This window comes from Balearica regulorum, chromosome 2 (assembly GCF_011004875.1).
Source record: "Balearica regulorum gibbericeps isolate bBalReg1 chromosome 2, bBalReg1.pri, whole genome shotgun sequence".
NCBI lineage: Eukaryota > Metazoa > Chordata > Aves > Gruiformes > Gruidae > Balearica > Balearica regulorum.
Genome location: NC_046185.1, coordinates 142408330 through 142434054, shown reverse-complemented (window position 1 = coordinate 142434054; position 25725 = coordinate 142408330). Strand labels below are relative to the sequence as shown.

At 41.5% G+C, this 25725-nt stretch overlaps 2 protein-coding genes across 4 annotated transcripts in view; one reads left to right on the top strand and one right to left on the bottom strand.

Moving 5' to 3' along the window:
• The window catches only part of PEX1 (peroxisomal biogenesis factor 1), a 129900-nt gene that overhangs the window by 56297 nt on the left and 47878 nt on the right, over window positions 1-25725 (bottom strand). The window lies entirely within an intron of this gene.
• GATAD1 (GATA zinc finger domain containing 1) lies at window positions 5590-14762 on the top strand. 3 transcript variants are annotated; one of them, XM_075746178.1, is made up of 7 exons: window positions 5590-5939; window positions 6045-6170; window positions 6799-6858; window positions 8364-8547; window positions 9290-9737; window positions 12749-12825; window positions 13596-14762. In XM_075746178.1, the coding sequence occupies exons 1-5, from the start codon at window positions 5745-5747 to the stop codon at window positions 9478-9480; spliced, it is 756 nt and encodes a 251-aa protein (XP_075602293.1). In that variant the 5' UTR covers window positions 5590-5744; the 3' UTR covers window positions 9481-9737; window positions 12749-12825; window positions 13596-14762. The 3 variants fall into 3 exon arrangements, with proteins under 3 accessions (XP_075602293.1, XP_075602291.1, XP_075602292.1); XM_075746176.1 differs by having other exon boundaries at window positions 9290-11635; window positions 13556-14762; XM_075746177.1 differs by lacking the exon at window positions 12749-12825 and having other exon boundaries at window positions 13556-14762.

Below are 25725 nucleotides of genomic sequence, written 5' to 3'. Positions count from 1 at the left end.
AAAGAAAAAAATGTTTCCTAACTTAACTGCAAAGCCCTTTTTTCCTCAACTCTTAATAGATATTTAAGGTTACATCTCACCAACAAAATGTTAAAGCTAACTGTTAACAGGATGGTGTTATTTTAAAATTATGCCGTTCTTGATCTTTACAGAAATCCTTTCTGCAGTGAAATACAAACTTGAGAAGGTGTTTTGCATATATTTTTTCTTTTTAGGTCATTTGCATGAATACCAGATAAATGGAATATAAGCAAGAAAATATTTCATGTATCCAGATAGATGTTCAGTACTGCAAATACATAATCTTCAGGACTCAGATTATAGTGATATTTTCATCCAAGCATAAGTGCCTTATCTACCACAAGATATTGGAAAAAAGATGGAGGATTTTGTCTTGGGGTTTTTGCATAAGAATTGTTCATTACGTAAGAATGATTTACCTTTACATAAATGGTTTTAAGGAGTATTTATCAGTTTATGAACCCAGGTGTTTTTCTATGAGCAACAGTGAACATAACTATCAAAATTTTTCATCAGTTATATTTTGCACCTTCTGCTCTAATTATCTACTTACAAATTTTATTTATAATAATCTATTTGTAAAAAGCTCTCACTCAGACACTAGCATTTTTACTCTGCAAGTGCTACAGTCAGTCTTACATTTTTTAGCATGGCACCCCATGTAGCCACCATCATCATCTTTAGAGATACAAACAGCAATGTCATTCATTAGCCAGCCAACATTCACTAATGCAGTTGCAAAGAATACTAGAATTTATACATCTTATAGCAGAAACCTTTACATTCTGCAATTAAAAAAAAATCTTATTTTGAAACTGGTCCTCTTTATTTTCTGTTCAGGCATCTGGAGTTTGAGGCCCTCCTTCTACCATGATGTCTTTACGTATAATTCAGCAGCAGCCACCCACTTATAATTCCAGTTCTGTTTTTTGGAGCATATGCAGACAGTGTTATTGAGCACAGCAGTCTAAATTCTGCTTGGCTATAATTCAGCCATCCAACTCCATTCTCTATGATTTGAGATTAATTCTGTTCCAGAAGGCAGAAGAAATGGGTGGACTCTTTGATGGTCTAAGTAAAAAGCACATTTATTCTATTTGTACAAAGTGAACACAATATACATGGCACAAAAAGAAACATTAGGATGTAGACCTTTATGGTGTATATAATCTTTATTCATTATACAAGGAGATGTGCAAGGTGTTTGGATGAAGTAACTTCCCCTTGATACACAGCCAGTCTTGATGGATTTTTGCACTTTCTGCTCCCACATAGGTATTCTCGAAAACAGTATTAGAGATTTAAATCAGATAAGTAGGTGAGAGAACACCAGAGATGCACTTTGAATAGACTATCAAAATACTATGCTAAACATGACTGCTCCAGATAGGACATAACCTATTTGTAGCAACTGTTAAAAAACCAAAGGACAAAATGTTTTTCATAAATGATCTTACTCTGCTCTGTAGACTCACATTGGAAATCTTTACACTGAAACACAATTGAAATTTGTTATGTAAAGAAAATACATCATCTTATAATTTCCTGTTGCATTGCTATTTTCATGCTTGTCAGCCCTTCCAGTTTTGCTTGAGTACAGGGCTTCTGCTCTATCAACACAGCATGGCAGCCCAGTTTCATCTTTGAAGAAACATCAGTGAACTCAAATAAGGATGATTGTAGTTCTACATTCCATTGTAATAACAATGTAGAGAAGCATTGAAGTTCACTAACAGAGCCAGACAATGAATAAAATGAGGACTGTAGGAAAACTCCCAGACTAAACTGTGGAAAAATATCCTAGGCAAGTTGAACTGGTTGCAGAATCCAACAAATAGAGCAACATGCTGCAAATTTTCATGGACAATGAGGTATACTCACAATTGTCTCATGTACTCACAATTATATTTGCCATAGCAGGATGGCACAAAGAATGCCAAGGGCGCAGGTGCTAAGGTCAGAACCAAGAACATTTCAGGTACTACAGTGAAGTCCCACTGGAGATAAGGAATGAAACTCAGGCTCAGTTTATTGCATACTACAGCAAGTCCTTTGACTAGTGTAAGAAGAAACAAAAAGTCACAAAATCACATCATAGCCCTGCCACATTTCAGGAGTCTGAAAGGTTCCAACTATACATTTCCTCGGAAATAGGAACTCCCGATGGAATGTATAGAACTAGAGCAATGGAAGGACTTGAGCATCGCTTTAAAAAATGCAGCTGAGCCTGCATCAGAAGGGGCAGGAGGGAGGTGCCTACCCCAGAGGAAAAGTTCACTGAAGAAAGCCATACAATGACAATCCCAAGTAACCTGTTAAGTGCAGCTGACTGAAAAGGACTTTTTTTTTTTTTAATTTAAGCATAAAGCAGTAATAAACTGTCAATAGTAAAGAGCTGAAGTTCGTTTGCACTTAGTATGAAATCCAACTGGCAGATCTCCTTTATATAGTTTTACTAATCAAATAAAGAGAAAGTCTATGTGATTAACAAGTTAATTTACATGCACAGTGGGAATGTGCATGGTGTGCCTTCAGGAATCAGTGTTGACTTGCAGCTGTCATACTAGCTTATAATGAGACATGAAAACATTCTTTAACAAAAAACATACATGAAGAAAATGAACTTCCATAGTCACAGTTAACAGCAGCACCTACTTTTGTCACTGGTGCAAAAAGAGAGAATCCCAAAGTTAAAGTGAGGTTGCACCCAAGGACCACATCATTACATCAGCATTGTAAAGGCTGAAAACCAAGGCTAAAATATTTTTAGTGGCATGCAGTTTAGCTGGAACCACTAATTAAAATCCTGTTCAAGGACTTAACATCAAAACCGCTCAAGATCTGTCTCAAACGAAGCAGAAACAGTAACCTGTAAAGATAAACTGTTAAGCAGAAAGCCTGTACTACAGGATCCCCATTTGCAAGAAGACACACTAGTGAGAAACCCTCAGCTGTTACAAAAATAAGTCCTGACAGCCTGAACGGACAAAACATGACAAGTACAGAAATACTGACTTTTGTTAAAAGGTGTATTTTTGCTGTTCTTGTATCACAGAAGCATCTTAGAGTACAAACGAAGTACTTCTAGAGACAGCTTTAACATGCTTTAAAAGAACAAAGTACTTGTGGTAATATGTTACCTCTGCCATTGCTTTACCTGGCCATGTCCCACAAGGCCAAAATCCAAAGACCTCACAAAATCTGGGGTTAGTTCTTGGCTCTACCACAAACTTAAATGAGTAATTAAGATCCAGAATTTTTCAGAATATTTCAGCTATTGCCTGCAGAAAGAGTTAAGTATCGAGTAACAAAAAAGTCAACCCATTCTAATTTTATTGGGCGTAACTAAAAGACATGCTGTTTTCAATTTTTGACAAAATATCCTAACCACTGCTCTTTCTGTTACCTTTCAGGCTAGGTAGGGAGTGATCAAACAGCGCTGGCAGCAGTCCCTGCCTCTTCATCACGGTAATTCTAATGGCCTTTCACAAGGCCAACAGAATAATCATACGAAGCACACTGTAATCCCAAGGTGTCGTTTACTGAGGTTCCATTGAAATGACAGTCATTAATGAGGCCACACTTTGTCAAGAAATACTGAATTAAAACTCTTTTCTGCCAACATTACGTAAATATGGTTGGCTAAACCACACTGAATTAGCTTAAATTATCACCTCAAAATAGGTTTCATAAAGCTTGAGGTTTTTTTTTATTCAAGTTGTTATTTAAAAGCAGAAGAAAAAAATCACAGTGGGTAAGTTATCACAACAATATACGGTAGCATATTTCATTAGAATATATAGATATATGTAAAACAGATGCATGCTACATTTGTGGCAGAAGAGGAAAAGACTCTGCAGCATTGTTTTGGAAAGACCAAAAGGGAAGAAGCTGGGAGTGGAGAAGATGGTAAAAAGGCTACAGTAAAACTGGAGTTGAAAAAACCCAAGTATATCCAAATGTACTTGTTACTCATTAACACTGTTTCTTACCAAATTCACACAATAAAAACCTTTAGAAAGTATTAGGTACTCACCTTGGTAGAAGTGAGTTGCTCATTTCTACCCCATTTCTACACAGACTGGTAATGCAATAACAACGTGACAGCACTGAGGGGGTCTGAGCAGTGGAGGACTTCTGAGGGTGGTTGGGAAGGAAAGCAGGCAGAAGCTGCAAGAAAAGTAGTGGGAAGAGTTTAAAGGTCTCTGTTAGATCACTGATCTGCAAGATAATCACATAAAACTACAGAGGGATGGATTAAAGAAGCAGAGACAAAAAAATAACCACTAATAAACACCAAATTATGAACAGTTTGAAGAGAGATGAAGGTAAAATACGATTTAAATCAAAATGAGGAAATAAATGTGGTACCTGAGACAAGAAAGTCAAAGCTGGTGTGAAAGAGAGGAGTACAAAAAGCTAAGTGTAGCTGCCCATCCATCAGTACCAACCCAAGCAAGTCCTCCAGCCACTGTACCCTGCGTGAGTGGAGCATCTGTAAACAGATCCCTGCAAATTATGTCTATTAATTATGCAATTGTTACCATAATACCATTGAATGAAATATAGCCTCTATTTTACATAAAATAATAATTTGATTTTAGCAGGATCATTTTCCTTCATGTAAAAGATATTATTAATGAGTATGATTTGTTCTTTGTGTCCACTGCGACCAAGACAAAAGAAAATAAACTTATTGTGCACCGAAGAAGGTTTAAATGAAACCTAAGGATGAAGGATGAAGGCTAAGTATGGAAACTAAGAGGATGCAAATCCTCATGTGTGCGTGGGCATTAATTTCTTAACATCAGACTAGAGGAACATCTTCAAGGGATGGCTTGGGGCCATCTAAGTGGCATCAGGGTGAGGAGCCACTGTTAGATCCATGGTTCCCGCATTTAGCTGGCAAAGCTTCATAAAGCCATGTGTTCATTCCCTAGCCTTTTAAATTATTTCATACGTGACTGAGGGTCCATGCAAGAGGGGCAGCTGGCTTAACGAAAACCAAAGCTGGCGTACATTGAGGGTAAGGCCCACAGTCGCTGTTCTGAATCAGAACGACTATTTAAGTCCATCTCTTGTCCTCTAATTTTCCGGTGAGTAGGAAGGATGACAGCTGTATGTCTGTGGACAGCGAAGCCTGTCACCTCCCTGCAAACAGGGAACCGAGCAGGTACCGGAGGCAGCTCCTGTGCTTTGCTGCACACATCGGGTCTCCCCCTTGACTGCTCTGGCTCTCGCCGGGACTGAAGGGACACTGATCTGTCGCCGTTTTTCTGAGGCATGAAACACGCCCTGCTTGGGACAGGAACCCTTTCTCTTTGGACACCGAGAACCAACGCTCGCTGACTGCAGAAGAACAGCCTTTACGCTGCCAGGACACGGACCCATGGAGCTGTCTGCCCCCAAAGCCTCCCCGGCAAGCCGAGGCCCCAACCCCGCCGGCAGGGCCAGGCCGCCCCGCAGCCGCCTGCCTCCTTTGCTGGGGCCCAAGCCGCGGTGCCCCGCGGGGCCCTGCCCGGCGGGCGCTGAGGCGAGGGGCGGCGAGCGGCCCCGCAGCCAGCAGAGGGCAGGGCCGGCCGCCCCGCTCCTCCCGGCGCGCCTCGCCTCGCCGCAGCGACATCCGCCGCCGGCGGGAAGGGGCCGGCGCCTGGGCCGGTCTTGGCGCCGCGCTCCCCGCCGTCTCTCTGCCAGGGGCCGCGGGCCCCGCCGCCGGCCGCAGGATGCCGCTGGGGTTGAAGCCCACCTGCAGCGTGTGCCGCAGCACGTCCTCCTCCATGTGGAAGAAGGGCGGCCAGGGCGAGATCCTGTGTAACAACTGCACGGCCCGCTCCGCGCCGCCCGGGCCCGCCGCCTTCGCCACCACCTCGGCCGCCGCCCAGCACAGCAACGGCGGAGGCGGCGGCGGCGGGAAGCAGGTGAGCCCGCCGGGGCCGAGCTCCGCGCCGGGTCTTGGCGAGGCGGACAGGAACGGGCCGGCCACACCCCCGCCCCTGTATTTATTCAGTAATTTCCCCCCCTAGAGTAAGCAGGAGATCCACCGGCGGTCTGCGCGGCTGAGGAACACCAAGTACAAGTCGGCCCCCGCCGCGGAGAAGAAGGTTTCCACGAAGGGCAAAGGGAGGAGGCACATCTTTAAGTTAAAAAACGTAAGGTGGTGCGTGGCTTTTCGCGGCCGGGATGAGCCGTGGCGTGCTGCGGGGCCCCGCGGGCTCGGGCAGCCCTGTGCCGGGGCGGTGCTGACCGGGAGCCCCGTCCCATCCCCCGAGGAAACGCCTCCTCACGGCGGGCCCACAGGCCCCGGGCCCCGCCTGGTTCACCGTGCCGGCACGTTGGGCCCCAGCGCGGGGTATTGCAGCTCCTGTCGCAAAACCAGACTGAAACCTGGATGGGAAGTGGTGGCAATCGCTGCCAGAGCGGGTTTATTACCCGGGCGCATGGGCATGCCTGCCTGCGTGATTCACCGCTCCGCACAGCATCCACTCCTTCAGGCTCCTCTCTTGAGGGAAGGAGTTTTGTGTAAATAGAAACCAGTCATGTGAATTTAGTACTCGCTTCTCCGCTTAAAATCCTGAGAATGAAAATGTTAGCTTTATTGTTTTCCATTTTAAAGTACAAATATTTGAAATCTTTGCACCCAGTTTCTTGTATTTACTACTTTCCTAAGAAGATAATGTATCAGTATGTTGTCTAAAAGGAAGAAAAAACAACCTGGAATTATATTACATGGTTTGTTTTTAATGCTTTTGACTTTCCGTTTCTGTGTTCTTTTCTCAGCCCATCAAGGCTCCTGAGTCTGTATCCACTATAATTACAGCAGAATCAATTTTTTATAAGGTACGGTTTATGCAAGTTTGCAAAGAAGATCTTGCCATTTCTATTTTCAATCTCAAAAATTATCACGGACAGTGAAATCACTAGAGCTGTATTCACAGAAACTGTTCTTCCTTGCCTAGCAGTTGTGTGGGATTTTGCTCTGCCTTACATTATTGCTGTTAAGTCTTGCAAGGTAGTTTACCACAGCAGTTTACATAGTTGTTGTCCCATTTTTTTCTTCCAAGACAAAGATGCATCTACTTTCCTTAGTAATGATTACAGTTGAGGTTTTTAAACTTTTAACTTCCACCGTGCAGAGGTCAAGCAAAAGTGACTATAGCTGATTATTTAAATTTGTGCGATGTTTGGTTCCTTAGGCGCAGAGAATATTGCCTGTAGAGGGAATGGGTTGCACTGGTCTGACATCTAAACTGGCTCCCATTTCAGAGCTGGGTGCAAGCAGTCTCAAACACCCCGGGAACAAGATCTGTTGACTATTGCAATGAAAGCAGAAGCTGGCCTTCTCGCATTCCTGCTTGAGAGCACTTTTACCAGCGTGCCATGGTGTTAATGTTTTGAAGTTCTGAAATTTGCTTTTGTTTCCTGGTAGTACAAATAAACGACTTGAAATTTTTCCCCCAAAGAAAAGGTCAGGATAGCCACTGGGAGACGGCACAGCCAGAGGAGAAGTGGTAGACTGACCTTCTGCATTTCTGCATACTCTCTGGAGACCTGATGCTTCATGTCTCATATGCTAGATGAATCTCTGTTTGCTGTTGACTAGTTCAAAAGAGAATTGATGTGTTTTCTTGTGTGTTTTTGTTTTTAGAAATACCTAAGAATTATGTCAAAAGTTTTTTGCTTAACCTGATCTCTGTATACAAAATGTTTCTATTTTGATACTTCTCTGTATTGTTGAAAAGGGGATTGTTTGGGGGTTTTGAGGTCTTCTAAATCTGTTTTAAAAACAAAACCGTCCTGGATGATTCTTGACAAACTGATACTGATAGCATAGGCACTGCATTGTGCTGTGCGACACTCTTAGAACAGGAAGTGAGCAGCCTTTGCTCCGCAGCCTCACACGTTACAGAGCACCGTGGAAGGTGGCAGGAGGTGGATCTATGTTTTGGGACTCCTTTGCATTCAAATGGGTGAACTTCTTCATGCACAGAAAGCTGCTTTCCCTGCACACAGGGAAATTACTACAGTTACTTTTTCTAGAAGGTGGTATCTCACTCTCCCATTTCTGACAGAATGAGACCATCTCCACTCTGCAAACAGGAGGCGTAGCCTCAGACTCCTAGGCATTGGGTGATTGTGTACAAGCAGTGCCGATGACTGCTTAGGTGAGACAGCACTTACAGCACTGTTCTTTTGCATGTGGCTGAATTAAGGCTGTCTTTCAAGATTGGGGTAATTTGAGGTAATTTAAGATACTGATACTTAAGAAGGAATGAATCGGAATCATAGAGTGAAGCTTCTAAAATCAGATTGTTTGATGTAATTATCATTTCTATGTCTTCTAGGGTGTGTACTATCAAATTGGAGATGTTGTTTCAGTGGTCGATGAGCAGGATGGAAAAACATACTACGCTCAGATCCGTGGGTTTATTCAGGACCAATACTGTGAAAAGAGTGCTGCACTAACCTGGCTCATTCCTACACAAGCCAGTCCCAAAGATTGTTTTGACCCGGCATCTTATATCATAGGTAATCTGTAAGTCTTCGTTTTATACAACTGCTTATATGTGCCTAGACGAATCAGGGTTGTATTTTTTAAATAAACTTTTTAGCTTGTCACGATCGTTTATGCAATTTCCACATTTTAGACCCTAATCCTGTAAGCATCTTGTTTACTCCAATAACCTTTTTTATTTATCTTACGGATATAATATGATTAGCACGACTGCAGTGAGTGTGATTATCTGGGTATTTGTACTCATGGGCACAACTATAGTCTTGCAACTTTAAAGATGAAATTATTACTCCCTAGATAGGATCAAAGTTATTACAGTATAAACCCGATATACTAGTTCAAGCTGTTTCTTTTAAAGTGACCTGAATTAGTTGATCTTCATCTTGGGTTCTTAAAATACAGAAAATGCAAGCACTGGCATAGAGAATGTTCTGCTAATGATTATAAAATTATTGCTAATTCAGAAAAGTCCCTTTCACAGGCAGGCCCCAAATAGTATCTATTTAAAATACATTAACTGAAGTACTTCATTCAGATAACTGAATGCCTCAAATAGGTTAAAAAAAAAAAAATCAGCCCAGCAAAAATAAAGATGGAGATTTCCTGCCTAGTATTTGAGGCTACTTTGCCAGGAAAGTCATTGATTGAAAAGGCACGTTCTTTAGGTGATGTTGGCTGTTGCGTATTTTTAACTCCTGCGTTCTCCAATTTTGTGCCTTTGAATTTTGTCTTTGAAGATTATTTATTTTTTCCTAGGACCAGAAGAGGATCTCCCAAGGAAAATGGAATATTTAGAATTTGTTTGTCATGCACCTTCAGAATATTTCAAATCTCGATCATCTCCCTTCCCTACTGTTCCTACGAGACCAGAGAAGGGCTATATATGGACTCATGTGGGACCTACTCCTGCAATCTCTATTAAAGAAACTGTTACCAATAATTTATAGTTTTTTAAAGGAATACTTCGAACAAGTTATTTTGGGGGTATTCTCAGGTCTGTGAACCCTATACAAGAAACTTAAAAAAAATTATAAAATGTTCATTTTACTTTATGGATTATGGTACTTATTTATTTTAAATTATATCAAATCTTTTAAAGTGGAAGTTTTCTTTCCATTTGATGCGTCGTTTCTGTGCTCTGTTCTTCAGACGTTATTGCTCATTTTGGGACAAAACCACAAGTTTCATGTCATCGTCGACTTTGGTGAGCAAATAATTGACTTCTGAAAGTTACCTTTAGAGTTCTTATTTTCTAACTTATTTTCCAGAAAAGGAGTTAAAAGACATACTCTTAATCGTCTGACATTTCATGTATTTGTTTAATTTAGTTAACTGTGACTGCAGTTTTTGTTTACTTCTTAAATCATTTAAGACTAACTTCAGATAAACACTAAACTTGGTCAGTGACGCAGTTAAGTTTCTGTTACAGTGGAGAGGAGTGATCTACTTAGATTTGTCTTCTTCAGACTAAAATCTATCACACACAAGGCAGTACTCTATGTAACAGTCACCTTTTAAAGGAATTTTGTTTGGCTGAATCTAAAATGTGGGCCTATGTATTTAGCTTCCTGCTAAACTTTGCTTATATAAGGCCATAAATTTCTTGGAAAGCTGGATGCAGATTTAAAAATTAACGTTACCTGGCTTTGTGGCATCCTCATGGCACAAATGTATCTTCATTTCTTGAGGAAGCCAACAATGACGTATGATTTGAGTTTCACATTGTTACTATTTGTGTGTGTGTTACCTTGCTCTCTTAAAATTTATTTGAAATTGTTTTTTCAGTCTTTGCAATTAATGATACTAAGAAAAAAATCCTCAAGCAATTAAAATGAAAAAAAAATTGCTAAGGGAAATAAAGACTAATTTTACATATTGACAGTCTCGGTATACCAATGAAAATATTTAAATAGCAGAACAGGAAAAAAGCCACACACTAAAATACCAATGTTAAATTTTTCTGCAGTAAACTTCTTACAAACCAGTCAGCTCCAAACACTAGGAGATGTGCTTGTATGGCCTGAATTCCCTGGGGTTAGTGGTTTCTGCTGCCTATGAAGGGTAAGAGCTGTAAGTGGCCTTAAATTTACATTTACCGATCTTTTCAGCGGCTTTTTTTTTATTGACATATGTGACCATAGCACCCAGAAGCCCCAAATCAGCTTTAGTATGTTGTATTAAAGTCTATAAAAGTTGCACTAGGCTTATGTTTTAAATTCATGAAAAGCTTTGGTTTAAGATTAAATACATTTGGAAAGTCTCAGATATTGACAGCTTCTAATACAGCAGGACTTGTGACAGCAGGAACCTGGTATCTTTGTTTCAGTTTGCAGCCTCAGTTCTGCCCTCTTCAAATACAAGGAAGACTAGTCAACCTTAAGGGAGTAGGTGCTAAATTTAAGGAATACTGTCAATAGTTCAAAATGCTCAGAAATTAGCAGTATACTGCTGATTGAGAGTTAAGTAACTTCAGTTGCTACATACATGAGCTGTGTGCCCATGTTCAGTGTGTTGCAATAGTGAATCCCAAGGTGACCTCACTCCTGACATCCCTCTCCTGCCTCTCCTTTCACTTCCTCTAGATTTCTTTTTTTGCTGATTTATCTTTATTAAGTTAACAACCATAAGAAAGTAAAAATAATGACTCTTAAAAGATATTTACAGTAACCAGAGTGACTCCCTCCACTCAAATGTTTTCCCTCCTTTCTCTGCCATACACAAGGTTTTCACTTGGGATCGCTGTAAAGTCTTTGTGCTTCCTCAGCATAATCTGTGAGGCTTTGCTCTTTTGTGGGCTGACTTTCAAGATCAGCTGCTTTCCTTCAAATCCTTGTAGGAAGAGGGAAGAAAACAATCCTTACATTTAGTTTTGCTTTTTTGAGGTTTCTACAATTTATGCCAAACTTTTGTACTTGCTTGCCATTTGCCTTATTTGTCAATAAATTGTGATATAAGAGGGGCAGTTTAGAGAAATATCAATGTGTGGTTTATGATTTGAAGTTTGTCTCACAGAGTGACCTGCTGATACGCAGGGCTCAGCACCCACCCGTGTCAAACAGCAGGTCATACTGAGAGAGGGTACTGCAGGCTTGCATTAGACACGTAAGTTTGAAAGCTTAAGCAAAAGAAAAGAGTTTGGAGCAAGATAATGTCTTACTCTTACGAAAAATAGCATGCTGTATAAATGTTCTACTCACAGTAGCAAAGAACAGAGCTCCAGGTAGAGGATATGTAACCTGGAACTTCTGTAGGAAACAGCAAAGAACTGTGAGCATTGCCACCGTGAAGTGAAAGCCAGAATCGAATAGAAATGTCATCCCTCACTGCATTTGAATCACCAGCAGCACTAAATTTAAGAAAGATGTATTCTGATTAGATTAAAAAACCCCAAGAACCGCAAAAAGAACTGCACAATAAAAACAAAACTATCAAATGATGTAGTGGGTAATCTAAAACAAATGTAAATCCACTTCAGTTCTGTTGCTTACCTAACTGATAGACAATTATTTGCTCTGGGAAGACACATGACTCATCAGTTTTTCTTATGAGACAACCCGCAGGAACTTCAACTACCTTTTTAGCTGTCTGGGCTTGCCATTCATTAGGGAATGAAATAGGAAAAAAATCACACAGGAAAAAAAAAAATCTACTTGTCAGCTGATTAAACACAAAACTTGTCTTCTAAAAATTTTTGCCAAGTCCCTAATACAGAAAAGGAGGTCTGCATTTAAACATTGTATTTTATTTGCAGCAGTGTGATACAAAGCTACTGATACTACCCCTGACAGATAGAGGGATAACAGGAACTGTACAGTACAGGCTAACTCATGTCAGTATATCTAAGAAGTGCTCAGCCAGGAAACCATTTGCATATGAATTTATAATACAGACAATTGCCCTGATAACCAGCAGAATGCTTGAAGTGTTTGACATGTCATGCTTGGCAGGGTTTACTGAGGACACCAAGCACAGTGAGACTGTCTTTAGCTGCAATTGGCCGATACATTTGGAACCCCCCCAAAATTCCATGTTGTTAGGGCCGGTGATTAATAAGCTAACATCAGCGACTTGCATAAAGATAAATCCTGAAATTACTGCAGCTGATGTAAGCTTTTGCTCCTTTTCCTGGTCTGTTAATAAGCGGAATAATTCCAAAAAACGTTACTTAGTTGATTTCTAATTCTGTTTTTGTTAACTTCTGAAGCTGACTTCCAGTTTGATACTGCTGCTGCATTCCTATTGATACTCATGAATGTTTCCAAGGGAGGCTCTAAGAAAGGAACAGATAAATGGTAGTAGGTTCATGAGAAAAAACTATTTTGAAATACAATACATTCCACTTAGATGTTTTGACTTCTCTTGCCCTTAGTATAGCAAACTTGTGGACAGAAGAATGAAGCTGGAACGGAGATTTGTGAGAGAGAGGGATCAGTCTTGGTAGTTTAACAATTTCCAGCACAGACCACTCAGTTTTATTTTATTTTTTTACTGTGACCATTGCTAGTTTTGGAGGTGCAAACAGAACTAGTAGAAATTGAGTGACTCGATAAAACAGATATAAAGCTGTCATTAAAATCATGACAGATTATTTGTTGTTAAATAATCCATTAATAGTACTTTTGTCTTCAGAGCAAATAGTAATAGGGTTGCAAATGCAGTTATTCCTCCAACTTGCATGATTGTCATTGTATGGTGGCAACTAAGGCATAAGAGGCAACCTGTTAGCTCAAAATGCTCAAGCAGAACACAAGCCAGTGGAAGAAAAATGCTTAAAAGATTTAATATAAAATAATTCCAAGTATTACACTTTCGACTACAGTCTAAAAAGACAAAAAATACTTTTTTTTGAGAGAGCTATGGAACAACATCCCTTAGTAAATACTAAGTATTTTTATTTTAGTTTGTGATTATTTTGGGAAGTGCTAAAAAATAATCCAAACGGGCAAAGATTCTGATGGTAAGGTCCCTGAAGAGAGTGGATCTGCAAGCAATGTCTGTTATTAAAGCATTATAACTTTATAGGTATTTGAACAATTGCACTGTGCTGTTTTCTCCTGTCCAGAACATCAGCAAGTAACATGGGAAGAATGAATGACTCTCCGGAACTGCTTATGGACATTGCTGAAAGAACGGGACCTCCGAGAGCAATGTCTCTCTCTGAACATTTCTCATATTAGGAAAATGAGGGGCAAAAGGAAGACCTGCAAAATAGACTCAGCAGCACAAGGAACATCGCAGGATCCCATGGGGGCAGGTTTTGATGTCCCGCAGCTGAAGGAGCTGAGCTCACCCATTATTCTCTCTTCTCTTGTTCGGTATCCCCCATGCCAAAACTTAGGTAGGTTTAATTCTTGCATCATTGGACTGTGAGTGGATACACTACTACTGAATTTGTGGCCTTGTGTTAAGCTTCAGAGCTTTGCGACCAGCCAGCAGACTGGCTTTTCATTAAGCAATTTTAGTTCTAAAGATGGAACGTGTAGCTAAGAGCTAAAATACACAGAGCATATATGCTATACTGAGTAATGCATAGAACATGCAGAGTGTGCCCTGATGAGTACATTGCAGTTCCATCTGCCTCCAGGAAGAAAATGTCCTTTTTGTAGTCATAGGAAAACTGTATTATCCAAGAACATTTGCCTTGCAGAACGGGAAGAACTTTCTGTGACAGAAATAATGCAGACATAGTTTTTTTTAAAACTGCTTTTTGCTGAGGAGAATTTTGTATAGGAGAAATAAAAGAGCTTGCAATGGAAAAGTGAAAAATCATGGACTTAAGCAATGTGCTTACCTCTGTTAAGGTGTAAGAGGCACTCATTGAAGTAATTTGGTTGGTGATTGCACACAGGATAATAGTAGCAATACTGATCCCAGTATAAAAAAAAAAAGGAAAAAAGGAAAAAAAAAACATTTTTAGTGACTGATAGCTCAACTAAATATAGGAAATAACAAGTAACAGCTTTAACTGCTGAAAGCAAAGCATTCAGATTTCATATGTGTAAAGATCATCCACTAAATATTCAATTATTTATACAATATTTTTTTTTATATTATTGAAATGGAGTCTTAGTTACACAAAGCCACACTCATTGAAATGGAGAAATGACTCATTTAAGATATATGCTTGTTAAGTCATGCAAGTAATTTTTTCTCAGGCAGTTGTCATATGTTTGTAGGCACATCAAAAACATACTTTGGGTGTATATTAAATGTTTTTTTTTATCTCTAACTTGCCTGAGTATCACTGAAGATTTGGAGATTTGTATTAGAAAAACACAAGGGTCATGCTTTTCCAGAACTGAATTTATGTCGTTTTCCAGGTTTTAATTTATGCCTAGGAGCTTTTTCATAAGCACTATATTGGCATACCCGTGGGTTTTACATTCTAACAAAGGCTTTTTTCTTCTGCTGTGTCTCTGCACCTCCTTCCAACTCCTGAACACGATGAGCAGAGCTACTGGGGCCAGTATGGACAGCCTTGGGTGGGCAAGATCTGAGGTCCCTACACAGAAGCCAGACTTGGGACCCAGTTAATAGATCCCGCCTTAGAAAGAGCAACTTCCCTTTTCCCTCCCCTCCCTGCCCAAGAGCCTCTAGCTGTTAGGGTTCCTTCCTCTTAACACTCTGCACCTCACCAAGTGTAGCAATGAGAGTTGACTGGACATGTGGAGCCCCGAGCTTGCAGAGAAGCTAAAATGGTTGTAATTGGTGCGACAGACCAGCATAGACCATTTCAACTTGAAGGACTGGCTGAGGGAGAAAGAAAAACCTAACACTCAGTAAGTAGAATTTTATGGTTTTCAGCACACAGGGCTAGATATATATCTATTTACTACCCTGACATTGCAATTCCAGCCTTCAGTGAAGAAAAAGGAGCATGGAAGATGTGAATAGAAAGTGGCAAAATGAGATTAATTTCCTTCTCATGCCATAATCCTACCAACCAAGAAACCCAAAAGATGTAGGAAGAGAAGTAGCAAAATACCAACCTGATCCACTCTGGTAGAGGTCCCAGGTGGTACTGTTAATAGCCTCTCAGTTCATAACATTTATCTGAACCAGCAGTTTGGTGCATCATTTCTGTGTACTTTCGTAAGCAAAAGCCAGCAGTTCTCCAGCTGCTGTAGTACGCTGGTTCTGGAAAAAGAGAAAGCAGAAGTTAAAACATTGTACAAGACTGCAACATACACGTTTTGGCACATCCATTGAGCGCAACAGGACTGACAGAGTGTCAGTGAATAAAAATGCCCCTTCTGCTTGTGCTCATTGCTGTTTCCCTTAGCTTTCTTTACACGCTCCTCAAACCCAGGTCTCTTTACATCTACAGTTCCCAGAGGGCCAAGAACACGGAGTGATGAATTGAAATGTCAAAGATGATTGATGAACAGTAACAGACAATAACAGCGCCGAACAGTAACAATTTTATACTGGTGATGGTATATAGGGTGATTTATGCTGCTTAGATTTCAAAAGTCTGTGCCTGTGATTGATGTTTTCTGGAGCCTGTGTGCTGAAGATGAGAAGGTTTATTCCAAGAGAGTGACCTTTCCTTTGTTCCACATCAAAAATGTCCATTTAATAGATTTGGTGAGTAGTCTTATTTCCCCTACATTGCTGAAAAAGCAAGTAAAAGGAAAACAGCAATTGCCTGCTTAAGGTAGACAGGCATTCTCTGCTTGTGTAACAGCTCCACTAGCAAATACAGTTTGGATGTCACACAAACCTGCAAAAGAAGACAGACTTTCCCAGGAGCTGCTAATCTGCTGTGCCTGAGGTCAGGTAGTCACTGCAGCAGTCCATCTTGCTCAATGCCTGCAAAGCAAGCAGGATCCCGTTGCATCTGGGATGTAAAGCAGCCCCTCTTATTTTCCCTTTCTTTAACCTGTTAGCCTCATCTGCCAGCTACTTGGAAGTTGAAGCTAATTTCCAAAATTGTGAGAATCGGAATACAGAATTTTCCAGTTACCTCTTCTCAAGGAGTCAGGACATGGCAAAGTGAAAATGTCATTTAGCTGGTTTACAGAGGTACGGCTTTTTTTTTTTGCACCCTGCATACGGAGGTAGAATCCCAGGACGTCTTACTTCTCTGGCATTTTGGTGAAGTGCCTCTTCCAACAGGGGCTTGCTGACTAATACTCATCCTTCATGCTGGTCGTCGTTCTGCACTGGGTTGTTCTGTCCACATATTTGCCACCTTCCAAAATGTCACAATATAATTAGTGACTATCAACTTCAAAACACAAATTGACTGAAGACAGCATAGTGAATGGCCAAGGGAAAGCTCTGTCAATATTTCTCAAGAAGCAAAGCCTTGATCTCTGAGATCTTGGTGATCTCTGTGAACCTATTGGTTCAGTGCTGGGTGCAAAAGCTAACGTAAAATCTAAGTACACAAAGTGCACAAAGTCTAAGTGCTTAAAAAGCACTTACAAATTAATCACACATTCAACAGAACATCAGCAAAGGTTACAACCAAATAGGAGGTGGTAAAGCTATTGGAAAACTCACCCTTGCTCATCTCTTGCTTAGACCAAGGGTGGGGCATGGTGTGTAAGACAAAGCAGGCCCATCCCTTTCCATTTATCTACATTAAATTTCATCTGCCAAGTGCACTCAGCGAGTTTTCTGAAGGTCTTCTGTAGTGTTCTATTACCAACCTATGTTTTTACAGCCCTGAAATCTTACTCATTAGGGGATTTTTTTGTTGTTGTTGCTGTTTCACTCTTCACTCTCTGTCAAGATCATTTATGTTTGACATCACAGGCCATGGAAGAAGATCATTGCAGGACGCACCAATGGCTTTCCACCACTTTCAGAATTAATCATTCACTCAAATTCTCTGTTTTTTCCATCTTTTAAATTTAAACATTTTCCATTAAATTTTAAATTCATGCCAGGGCTGTCCCTCTCATCCAATGGTTGCTTTGTTTGCATGAGAGTCTTTGGTGAAGCTCTTTCTCAGAAGTTTTTTTGAAATCTAGCAAAATATAGCAATCAGACTTCCCTTGTCTGCAGAGCTGTTGAGGTCTTAAAAAATTGCAAGTAACTTTGTGAGGCAGAATTCCTCTTTCCGAAAAACTATACTAGTTCTCCCCTAATATATACTACCTGTTAATGTGCCTCTCCTTTTGGTACTTTCTACTAATTTGTCCATGCAGATACTGAGCTTATGATCTGTAGTACCCCAAGTCTTGTCTTCTCTGGGAGTAGTTTAATCCATTGGCACCATATTTGCCATGCTGCCATCACCTGGCTTTGAGACGTTGCATTGTTACATTGGTAGGTTCTTTCAGCACTGCTGACTGAATACCGTCCCATATTCAGGTGACCTACTACTGATCTTTTTGCCTATTTCGTAACAATATCTTCTACCAGAGCTTGTGATGAGTCCCCTGTAAGGGTATGTGGAATGTGAGACTTTATTCTTTGATGTAAAATTGTTGACCAAAGGCTTCGCAAAATTGGGGTGATGAGGAAAAAGACAACAAGCTTGTAGACAGGAATCCTGTACGCTTCTCCAGCTGAGCCCTGTGCCTGGTCATTGCAGCCTGCCCTGTCACCTTGTATCTTCTTATTAAATCTTTTGTTAAGTATCTCTCTGCGTAATCTCACTCTACCTGGTGTGTGTGGGTGCTGCACGGACTATGTGCCAGCTATTGTGGGACCTGTGTGTGTCTGAGTGGACCCTGGTGACAGCTACTGGAGTCAGGCGGGGCGTGGGTGCCCTGGCCTGTGGTGCCAGCTGATGGAGCCAGCGGGGGTCTTTAACTCCCGGCCACTGGGGCGGGAATGGTGTTCGTTCCCAAAATTAGCTGTTGGGGGTACTGACATGAGGCAAGTGAGGGGCTCGGCACCCACGGCTGGATTGGGACTGCGGGCCACAGCCTGTGTGCCTGTTGTCGGCTGCTGGGGAGGACGTGTGTCTGTCTCTTCCCCAGACCTGGGGGGGTGTGCGTGTACATTCATTGGAAAACCTAAAGCTGGAGCAGCCAGCGAGTCCGGGGTCCTCAGGTCCAGGATGGGGTATCACTTGGGTGGGGGGTCCCTGCTGATATGCCCAGAGGATCATGCAAACGTGGGGAGCATGAGGGATGAGTGTGTGAGTGCTGTGTATTTTGCTAGCAAGTACCAAGCTGGGCCAGCCAGTGAGTCAGGGACCCATGGGCAGGTAAGGGTGCCCAGGGTCCAGGCAGGGTGCTGGGCAGGCAGAGGGGCCATGCCGGTACTTGCGGGATGCATGAATGTGCGTGTGCTTGTGAACCTGGAGAGTAACAAACACGTGTGCCTGCGCTAGTGACCTCCTGTCTCTGCCAGCCCCAGAGGAGCAAGGGACTTGGTGTCCATGTTTGTTTCATCTGAGTCCTGCATGTTGAAGGCAGTGCCTTGCCTGTGGCAATGTCTGTGTGACTGGTCGTCTCAGCGTCCTCTGTGTGTGCGTCTGTGAGGGTGTCCGTATCTGTGTGCCTGTGTGTCTCTGGGATCCATGCTCATCTTTGCTACTGGTTGAACCTGCAAATGGGATAGTGACTGCCATGTCCCTCAGCCTGGGCAGAGGCCCCGGGTCCCTGGGCTGGGCTCCAGCCACCAAGCCAGAGAGGTCATGGGCCAGAGCAGCTGAAGGAGGCAGCCGAGCTCTTTACATCACTTTTGATGCACTGTTGTGGGGAACAAGCTCAATTTACTAAATACAGGTCACAATTAGGCAGGGATGGTTGGAAATACCCAAAGTGGGTAGGAATTTAACAATTTTCCATCTAGAGAAAAGTGCTTTAAATGTGCCAGCACCTGGTTTTCTCAGTCGAATCACCAAGGTCTAGGAGCAGCAATGACTCAATTATCCCTTCTTTAGGGAGGCTCACCGCAGGGGTTTGGTTGAATATTAATATCAAAATCAACCCCACTATGGGATAGACAGAGATCCAGGAAGCATTTCTGAATATGGCAGGGACCATGTTTTTAGTTGATACTGGATTGCTTACCTTAACTAGTGAACCACCACATCAAAAAAATCCCAAATACCCAATTCCAAAGGAAGTAAGGGAAGACATACAGATTGTGATCTGGATATTACATGATCAAGGCGACATCAGAAAGGGCATTTCATGCACCAATGCGCCAGTGTGGCCTGTTAGAAAACCAAATGGGGCTTGGTGCCTTATTATGGACTATCATGCAGTGAATCAGGTTGCACCTGTCTTGGCCCCTCTTGTAGTCTGACCCTCCAAAATGAGTGCAAAGGGGCCACACAGGTATAAGTGGTTTTCAGTGTTGGACTTTTCTAATGGATTTTGGTCCATACCATTGAAAGAGGGGGACACCCAAAGGAAAAGTGCCTTCACCTGGGAAGGAGAACAGTATTTTTGGACATGATTACCCCAAGGGTTTCATAACTCCCTGTCCATTTTCTGTCAGAAATTAAAGGAAGTGCTAAAAGCATTGAACAGCAAGTGCAAGTGGTTGGTCCAATACATTGATGCTGTTTTAATTATGGCAGAAACATGAGAAGCATGTTTGGAATGTACTAAACAAGTTCTTGAAATTGTAGAGAAGATGGGTCTTAAAGTAAAAGGTGCCAAAGCACAACCTGTTACATAGCAGTGGAATATCTAGGTACCAAGCTAGGTCCTACTGGATGGGGAATTACCTCCACCAAGGAAATTATTCATGCATTTAACCCTTGTGATTGATAGGAAAACTTTGCAGAGATTTTTAGAGTTTGTAGGGTTTTGTAAGGAGTTTATACCAGATAACAGTGCTATAACAAGTCCCCTGCAAAATTTGCTGCAAAGTACAGGAAACCAGCAGTGGGGAGAGGAGGAGGCCAACACTTGGAATAAAATTATTACACCTATAAGGGACTCAGAAGAATTAGGAAGAACCATCAGTGGAGTCTACGTGATATAACAAATAGCATTGGAGTATGCAAGTTGCTGCCTTTTCAGTGCAGAGCATGGTGGACAAGGCCAGAATTATTCACCACAAAGGGAATTAATCATGCCAAAGAGGTTAAATGACAAAATGGGACTTTTTTGGATCTTTATGGGATGCCAGGAATAGTTTTTGGATTGTGGAATGTGAAAAAAATAGCAGATGCATTTGCACATGCAAATCACCTCCAGGCAGCAGTGGGGCTGTTAACAAAAGAAGGATTAACCTCTGAACAAGTATTGAAATCCATGGACATGTTGGTGGCAAGTCTGGGAATTGAATCAATTAAAGTCACAAAAGAATTCATGCAGTCTTTCTGTATGACCCTAGATAATGTAACATGGGGTGCTGCATGTATACAAGTACAATTAGCCCTTAATGAACATTGGCATATTATACTAGACACCACTCTCTGTCTGTGGCCACTAGGAATATGGAGTTACAACTTGCCATGCGACATAAAATCCCGATGAGCTTTCAGGGATATAAAGACTGTTTTCTGGGAAGGATGTTCAAATGGGATTTGCCAGTTTTGAGTAAAGGGATGGGAAACAAGACATAGACCAATGCTCAGCTTTAACAAATGGGGATTAGTGTGTATGGGGTTGGGTAATACACGGAGAGATATGGGACATCTGTACACGAAATGGATCACAATTTATAAGAAAAACGCCTCAGAACCAAGTTGAGTAAATCTGGGTAGGAGTGGGAAATTTGTGGGAGGAGCGACCCTTGCAACCACTTGAACTTTCCTCTGCCAAAACAATACATGCTAGAGAATAGTTTGCCTTTGGGCAATGGCTTTGTTGGGAAGGGAATGCTACCCTCTTCTGGGAAAGCATGACTATTACGAAAACACAACTGATAAGCAAGTGTGTGACTCCTTGGGCTCCTTCTAAAATACGGCTAGGATTCCCCTCTTGCTGTTGTGCCTGAGCTACTTTGCCAGGCCACGTGGCATTCTCATTCATCCTGGCAAAGTCTGGGTGAACACAAAAGCCAGGAGGTAGCCCCTACAGTTTAGACTTAGCTGTAGGTATCCAGTCCTGGCCTTGCTTTGAGGTAGTGCAGCCTTCAACTTCAGGTATTGCAGTCTTCAACTGAACAATGAATATTACACAAGAAGCAAAGATCACGTTTGTTGTGGTTGGTGATACATTGTATATTATGATTAACAAAGGCCTTAATGGCCTTAGAGAACTGAGAACAAAAATATTAGTAGATGTAGTACTGTAGTTTCAACTGCTCTTTACAGTTATTGAATTAGAAAGATCAGACAAATAAATTACAGAATTAATCTATTATGACACGGAATTGGTACATCTCTTAGCTAACAGAGTACATCTCTCCAAAATTATGAAAGATGAACTTGATGACCCAAGCAGAAATACTTTTACAATCGCTGATAGTTGTTAATAGTTATTTTTGTATGCTACTCACCACAGAATCTTGCAATTGTTGACAACAGAATTTTGTATTTGGCAATTCTCTCTCTCTCACCCATACAATCACACTCACTCTGTGTCAGTCAGAAATTAAAGTAAGTGCTAAAATCATTGCACACCAAGGACAAGTGGTTGGCCCAATACACTGATGCTATTTTAATTATGGCAGAAACAGTTATGGCATGTTTGGAATGTACTTTCAGGAAGATTACATGAATTTCTTGGTTCAGTCCTTCTAGTTGGTGATTCTAATGCTGGCTCTTGGGGCACATCTACTTGCTGACTGACTCCTCTGTTCTTTCATTTGGCTTACAGCTGCAGTCAGGCTAATTTTCTGTGTTATCTGCTTTTTTGGTAACTTCAGTCTCATCAATGTCAATAACAACTTCTTCATGAACAACTTCTCCAGGTGGTTCATGCATCTTGATGAAACGCTGAAGTATTTCGATGTCTGTTTAATGAAACAGAAGTACAATTGGAACCTAGCTGTGGATAGAAAGGTTGTTTTTACCTGAAAACATCAAGATTATACTGTGCTGGGCACTGCCCCTCTAGCTGACTCAGAACAGTAAACCCAGGCATCTGTTTGCTTCCACATGGTAATTGGGGCTCCTTCAAAATCTTCTGAAATCTTTGATTAGGGAGAACACAGCAGGAGTGATCCTCTTTTCTCAGGAAGCAGTTTAGATTTTCTTTAGGGGCAAAGCTACTTTCAGAATTCCCTGCTGCCCTCCTACACAGTCTGTGTTCATGGTTCTTGTGTCCACTTCTTTCCTGAAGGTCATCATCTCTCTGCCTTTGTCAATATGTAATGTCCCTTGCTGTAAACTGGCTCTGTTAACTGATCCAAGTTCAGAACACAAACACAATTTTTGTCTTCAGAAGGTCAAAGTCTGATAATCCTTTTCAATGTAGTATCCTGCACAATCAATGATCCTTTTCTTTCTGATAAGACCATATTTGGATAAAATCACACTGTAAGGCTGCTAGTGGCAATGAATCTGAAATATGTAAACAGAATTTGAGAACCTCTTCTCTCCCGAGCATAGATTTCAGTAGGCCATTAAGAATCAAAGCAAAGATACCCTGTCCTTGAGATCAGCGTGCCTTTCTCAAGAATATCTATTTCCCAAATTACAGAAATCTGCATATGGAATTTTCCAGTTACGTCTCCTCAAAGAGTCAGAACATGGCAGAGTGGAAATGTGATTTGCCTTGTTTACAGGGGAACGTTGGTTTCTTTCATCTTGTTTACGAAGGTAGAATGTCAGGAGATCTTCCCTCTTTCGTCTTTTGATGGAGTGCTGCTTCTGCCAAGATGTTGCTGACTCCTCTTCTATCATCTCCCTGATTGTTATTCTGTGCTTGATTATTTTTTCCACGTATTTCCCACCTTCCAAAATGTCAGAAAGTGATTAGTGACTATTAACTTCAAAATGTGAATCGACTGAAGACAGCATAATGAATGGCCAAGAGAAAGTTTTGTCAGTATTTCTCAAGAAATGAGGCCTTTATCTGTGAGATCTTGGTGATGTCTGCGCACCTATCAGTTCAGTGCTGGATGCGTAAACTAGCTGTGAAGTCTGACTGCACAAAGTAGTCATAGCATAAGTGTTTAAAAATTAAATACACATTCAACAGAACATCAGCAAAGATTATAAGCAAATACCAGCTAGTAAAGCTTTTTGAAAAACTTACCTATGTCCATCTTTTGCATACAACCAAAAGTGGGATGGCTGTACGGTGCGTGAGACAGCAAGCCTGTTGTGCCAGGAAGATCAATAGTTTTTCACGGTGCTGATCCTAATAACTTCTATTTCAGTCTTCCCACTTTCTTAGATCTTTGTTTCTAAATTGCTTGGTAGCAGACTGCTGCTAGCCAAGGTAAAAGATTTGTGCCCTTTCCTTCCTCATGAGAAGCTGATCACAAACTGTGCACGAAATGAAAGTAGGTGCTGCATTTATTGTTGGCCAAAACAAAACCAAAAGCAACTGCTTCTTACCTGCAGAGTTTGCACAGCCTGACTGTGGCTTAGTTGCTTTAATTGCTCCCGTGGGTGAGATAAGTGGAAATGGTATGTTGAAACTTGCCATGTCCCTATAAGGCTATAAATAGAATAAATACTGTGGGATAATGACATGAACACACATTGCAATATACTTCCTCTTTGGGCTTTCAAGTCAAGCTTAACCTATTTGTAATAACCTACAGCTCACCCTGAATAAGTTGAGACTGTCAGAAAAGGAACTGACAAGTTCACCTCAGCTTTTAGTGACCAACAATATTTTTGACCAACTCATTGCAGTACTTCAAGGTAGAAACAAGTAACAATGTCTCTTGTAGAAAATTAGTGTAACAAAACTCAATGCAAGATCTGGGGAAAATTTAACCAATTTCTTAACAAATTGGTTTTACACACTTGCATTAATGCTGGCTTGTTGCCATCCTCCTCTTGTAGAGCTCCTCTGTTGAGGAGACATCTGTGCTACTGTCTTGTCAGTGCGCCGACCATCTGGGCTTGGCCCACTCCTTGGTCTGACTGCCCAAGCGTCCATCGTTACCAATGCAGACAGTGCCCTCCGCTCCTGTTCTGCTGTTTCCACTGGTGCTGGCACGCACACTGCCATCCACAGCAGTTCCAGATTAACATAAGAACAGATGTATTGGGGCAAACCTAAATTCTGTGCAGTAGCCCACCTCCAATAATGGCCAAATCCCAGCTTCTAATGCCTCAAGGAAGACTATTAAGATCCAGGCAATCACCATGTTACTTACCACAACACTCTGGTAGTCCAGAGGTCCGTGTTTAGAACTCCTCAGTAGATTAACCTGACTTTCCCAGTTCTGCTGTATCCTTCTTGATACAAGGGGACCTAAATTGCACATAACCTTCAACAGCCCACATGCAGGAACACCGTGGAATTTTTTTATAATGACAGAATACTTTACGAAGTCTTTTCTATTTCTTCTCTAATAATTTCTCACATTCATATTCCTCTTAACAACAAGCTGGTGTTTCATGGTGATTATTACTGAAGAGTAATGATGGTTAGACCCTATCATAGTACTTTTCCTTTCCTTTTACCTACGGTAGATTTCATCTGACAAGTGCAGTCAGCAAGTTTTCTGAAGGTCTTCTGCAGTACCAACCTTTGATTTTATAGGCCTGAAAAACTTACTTAGTAATTTTTCTTTGCTGTTGGTGCTATTTCGCTCTTCACTCCCTGTCAAGATGAGATGTGTATGTTAAACACCACAGGCACAGTGTGACCCATCTGGAGCACTGGGGCCCAGTGTTCTGGGCTCTCCAGTACAAGAAAGACACGGACATACTGGAACAAGTTCAGTGAAGGGCCTCAACAATGATTAAGGGACTGGAGCATCTGAAATACAAGGAAATGGTGAGAGCTGGGACTGTTCAGCCTGGAAGAGAGAAGGCTCAGGGAGCATCTTATCAGTGTGTATAAATACTGGAGAAGAGGGTGTAAGGAAGATGGACCCAGGCTCTTCTGGCTATCCAGTGACAGGACAAGAGTCAATGGGCACGAAATGAGAAAAAGAAATTCTGTTTAAATATAAGAAAAAACTTTTTTGTAAAAAAGAGTGATCAAACTCTGGAATAAGCTGCTGAGAGAGGCTATGGAGTCTCCATCCTTGGAGATACTCAAAACCCAACCGGACCCAGTACTGGTCAAACTGCTCTGGCTGATCCTGCTCCACGCAGGGATGCTGGACTATACGATCTCCAGAGGTGCCTTCCAGCCTCAACTATTCCATGATTCCATGAGCTTTAAAAATTGCTGTAGAGCAGATTATTT

Excerpts from the sequence above, each read along its gene's own strand:
- GATAD1 (XM_075746177.1), top strand. The coding sequence starts at position 5,745 with ATGCCGCTGGGGTTGAAGCCCACCTGCAGCGTGTGCCGCAGCACGTCC. Across the intron at positions 6,171-6,798 it reads ACATCTTTAAGTTAAAAAAC|CCCATCAAGGCTCCTGAGTC; the intron begins GTAAGGTGGTGC and ends TTCTTTTCTCAG. Across the intron at positions 6,859-8,363 it reads CAGAATCAATTTTTTATAAG|GGTGTGTACTATCAAATTGG; the intron begins GTACGGTTTATG and ends TATGTCTTCTAG.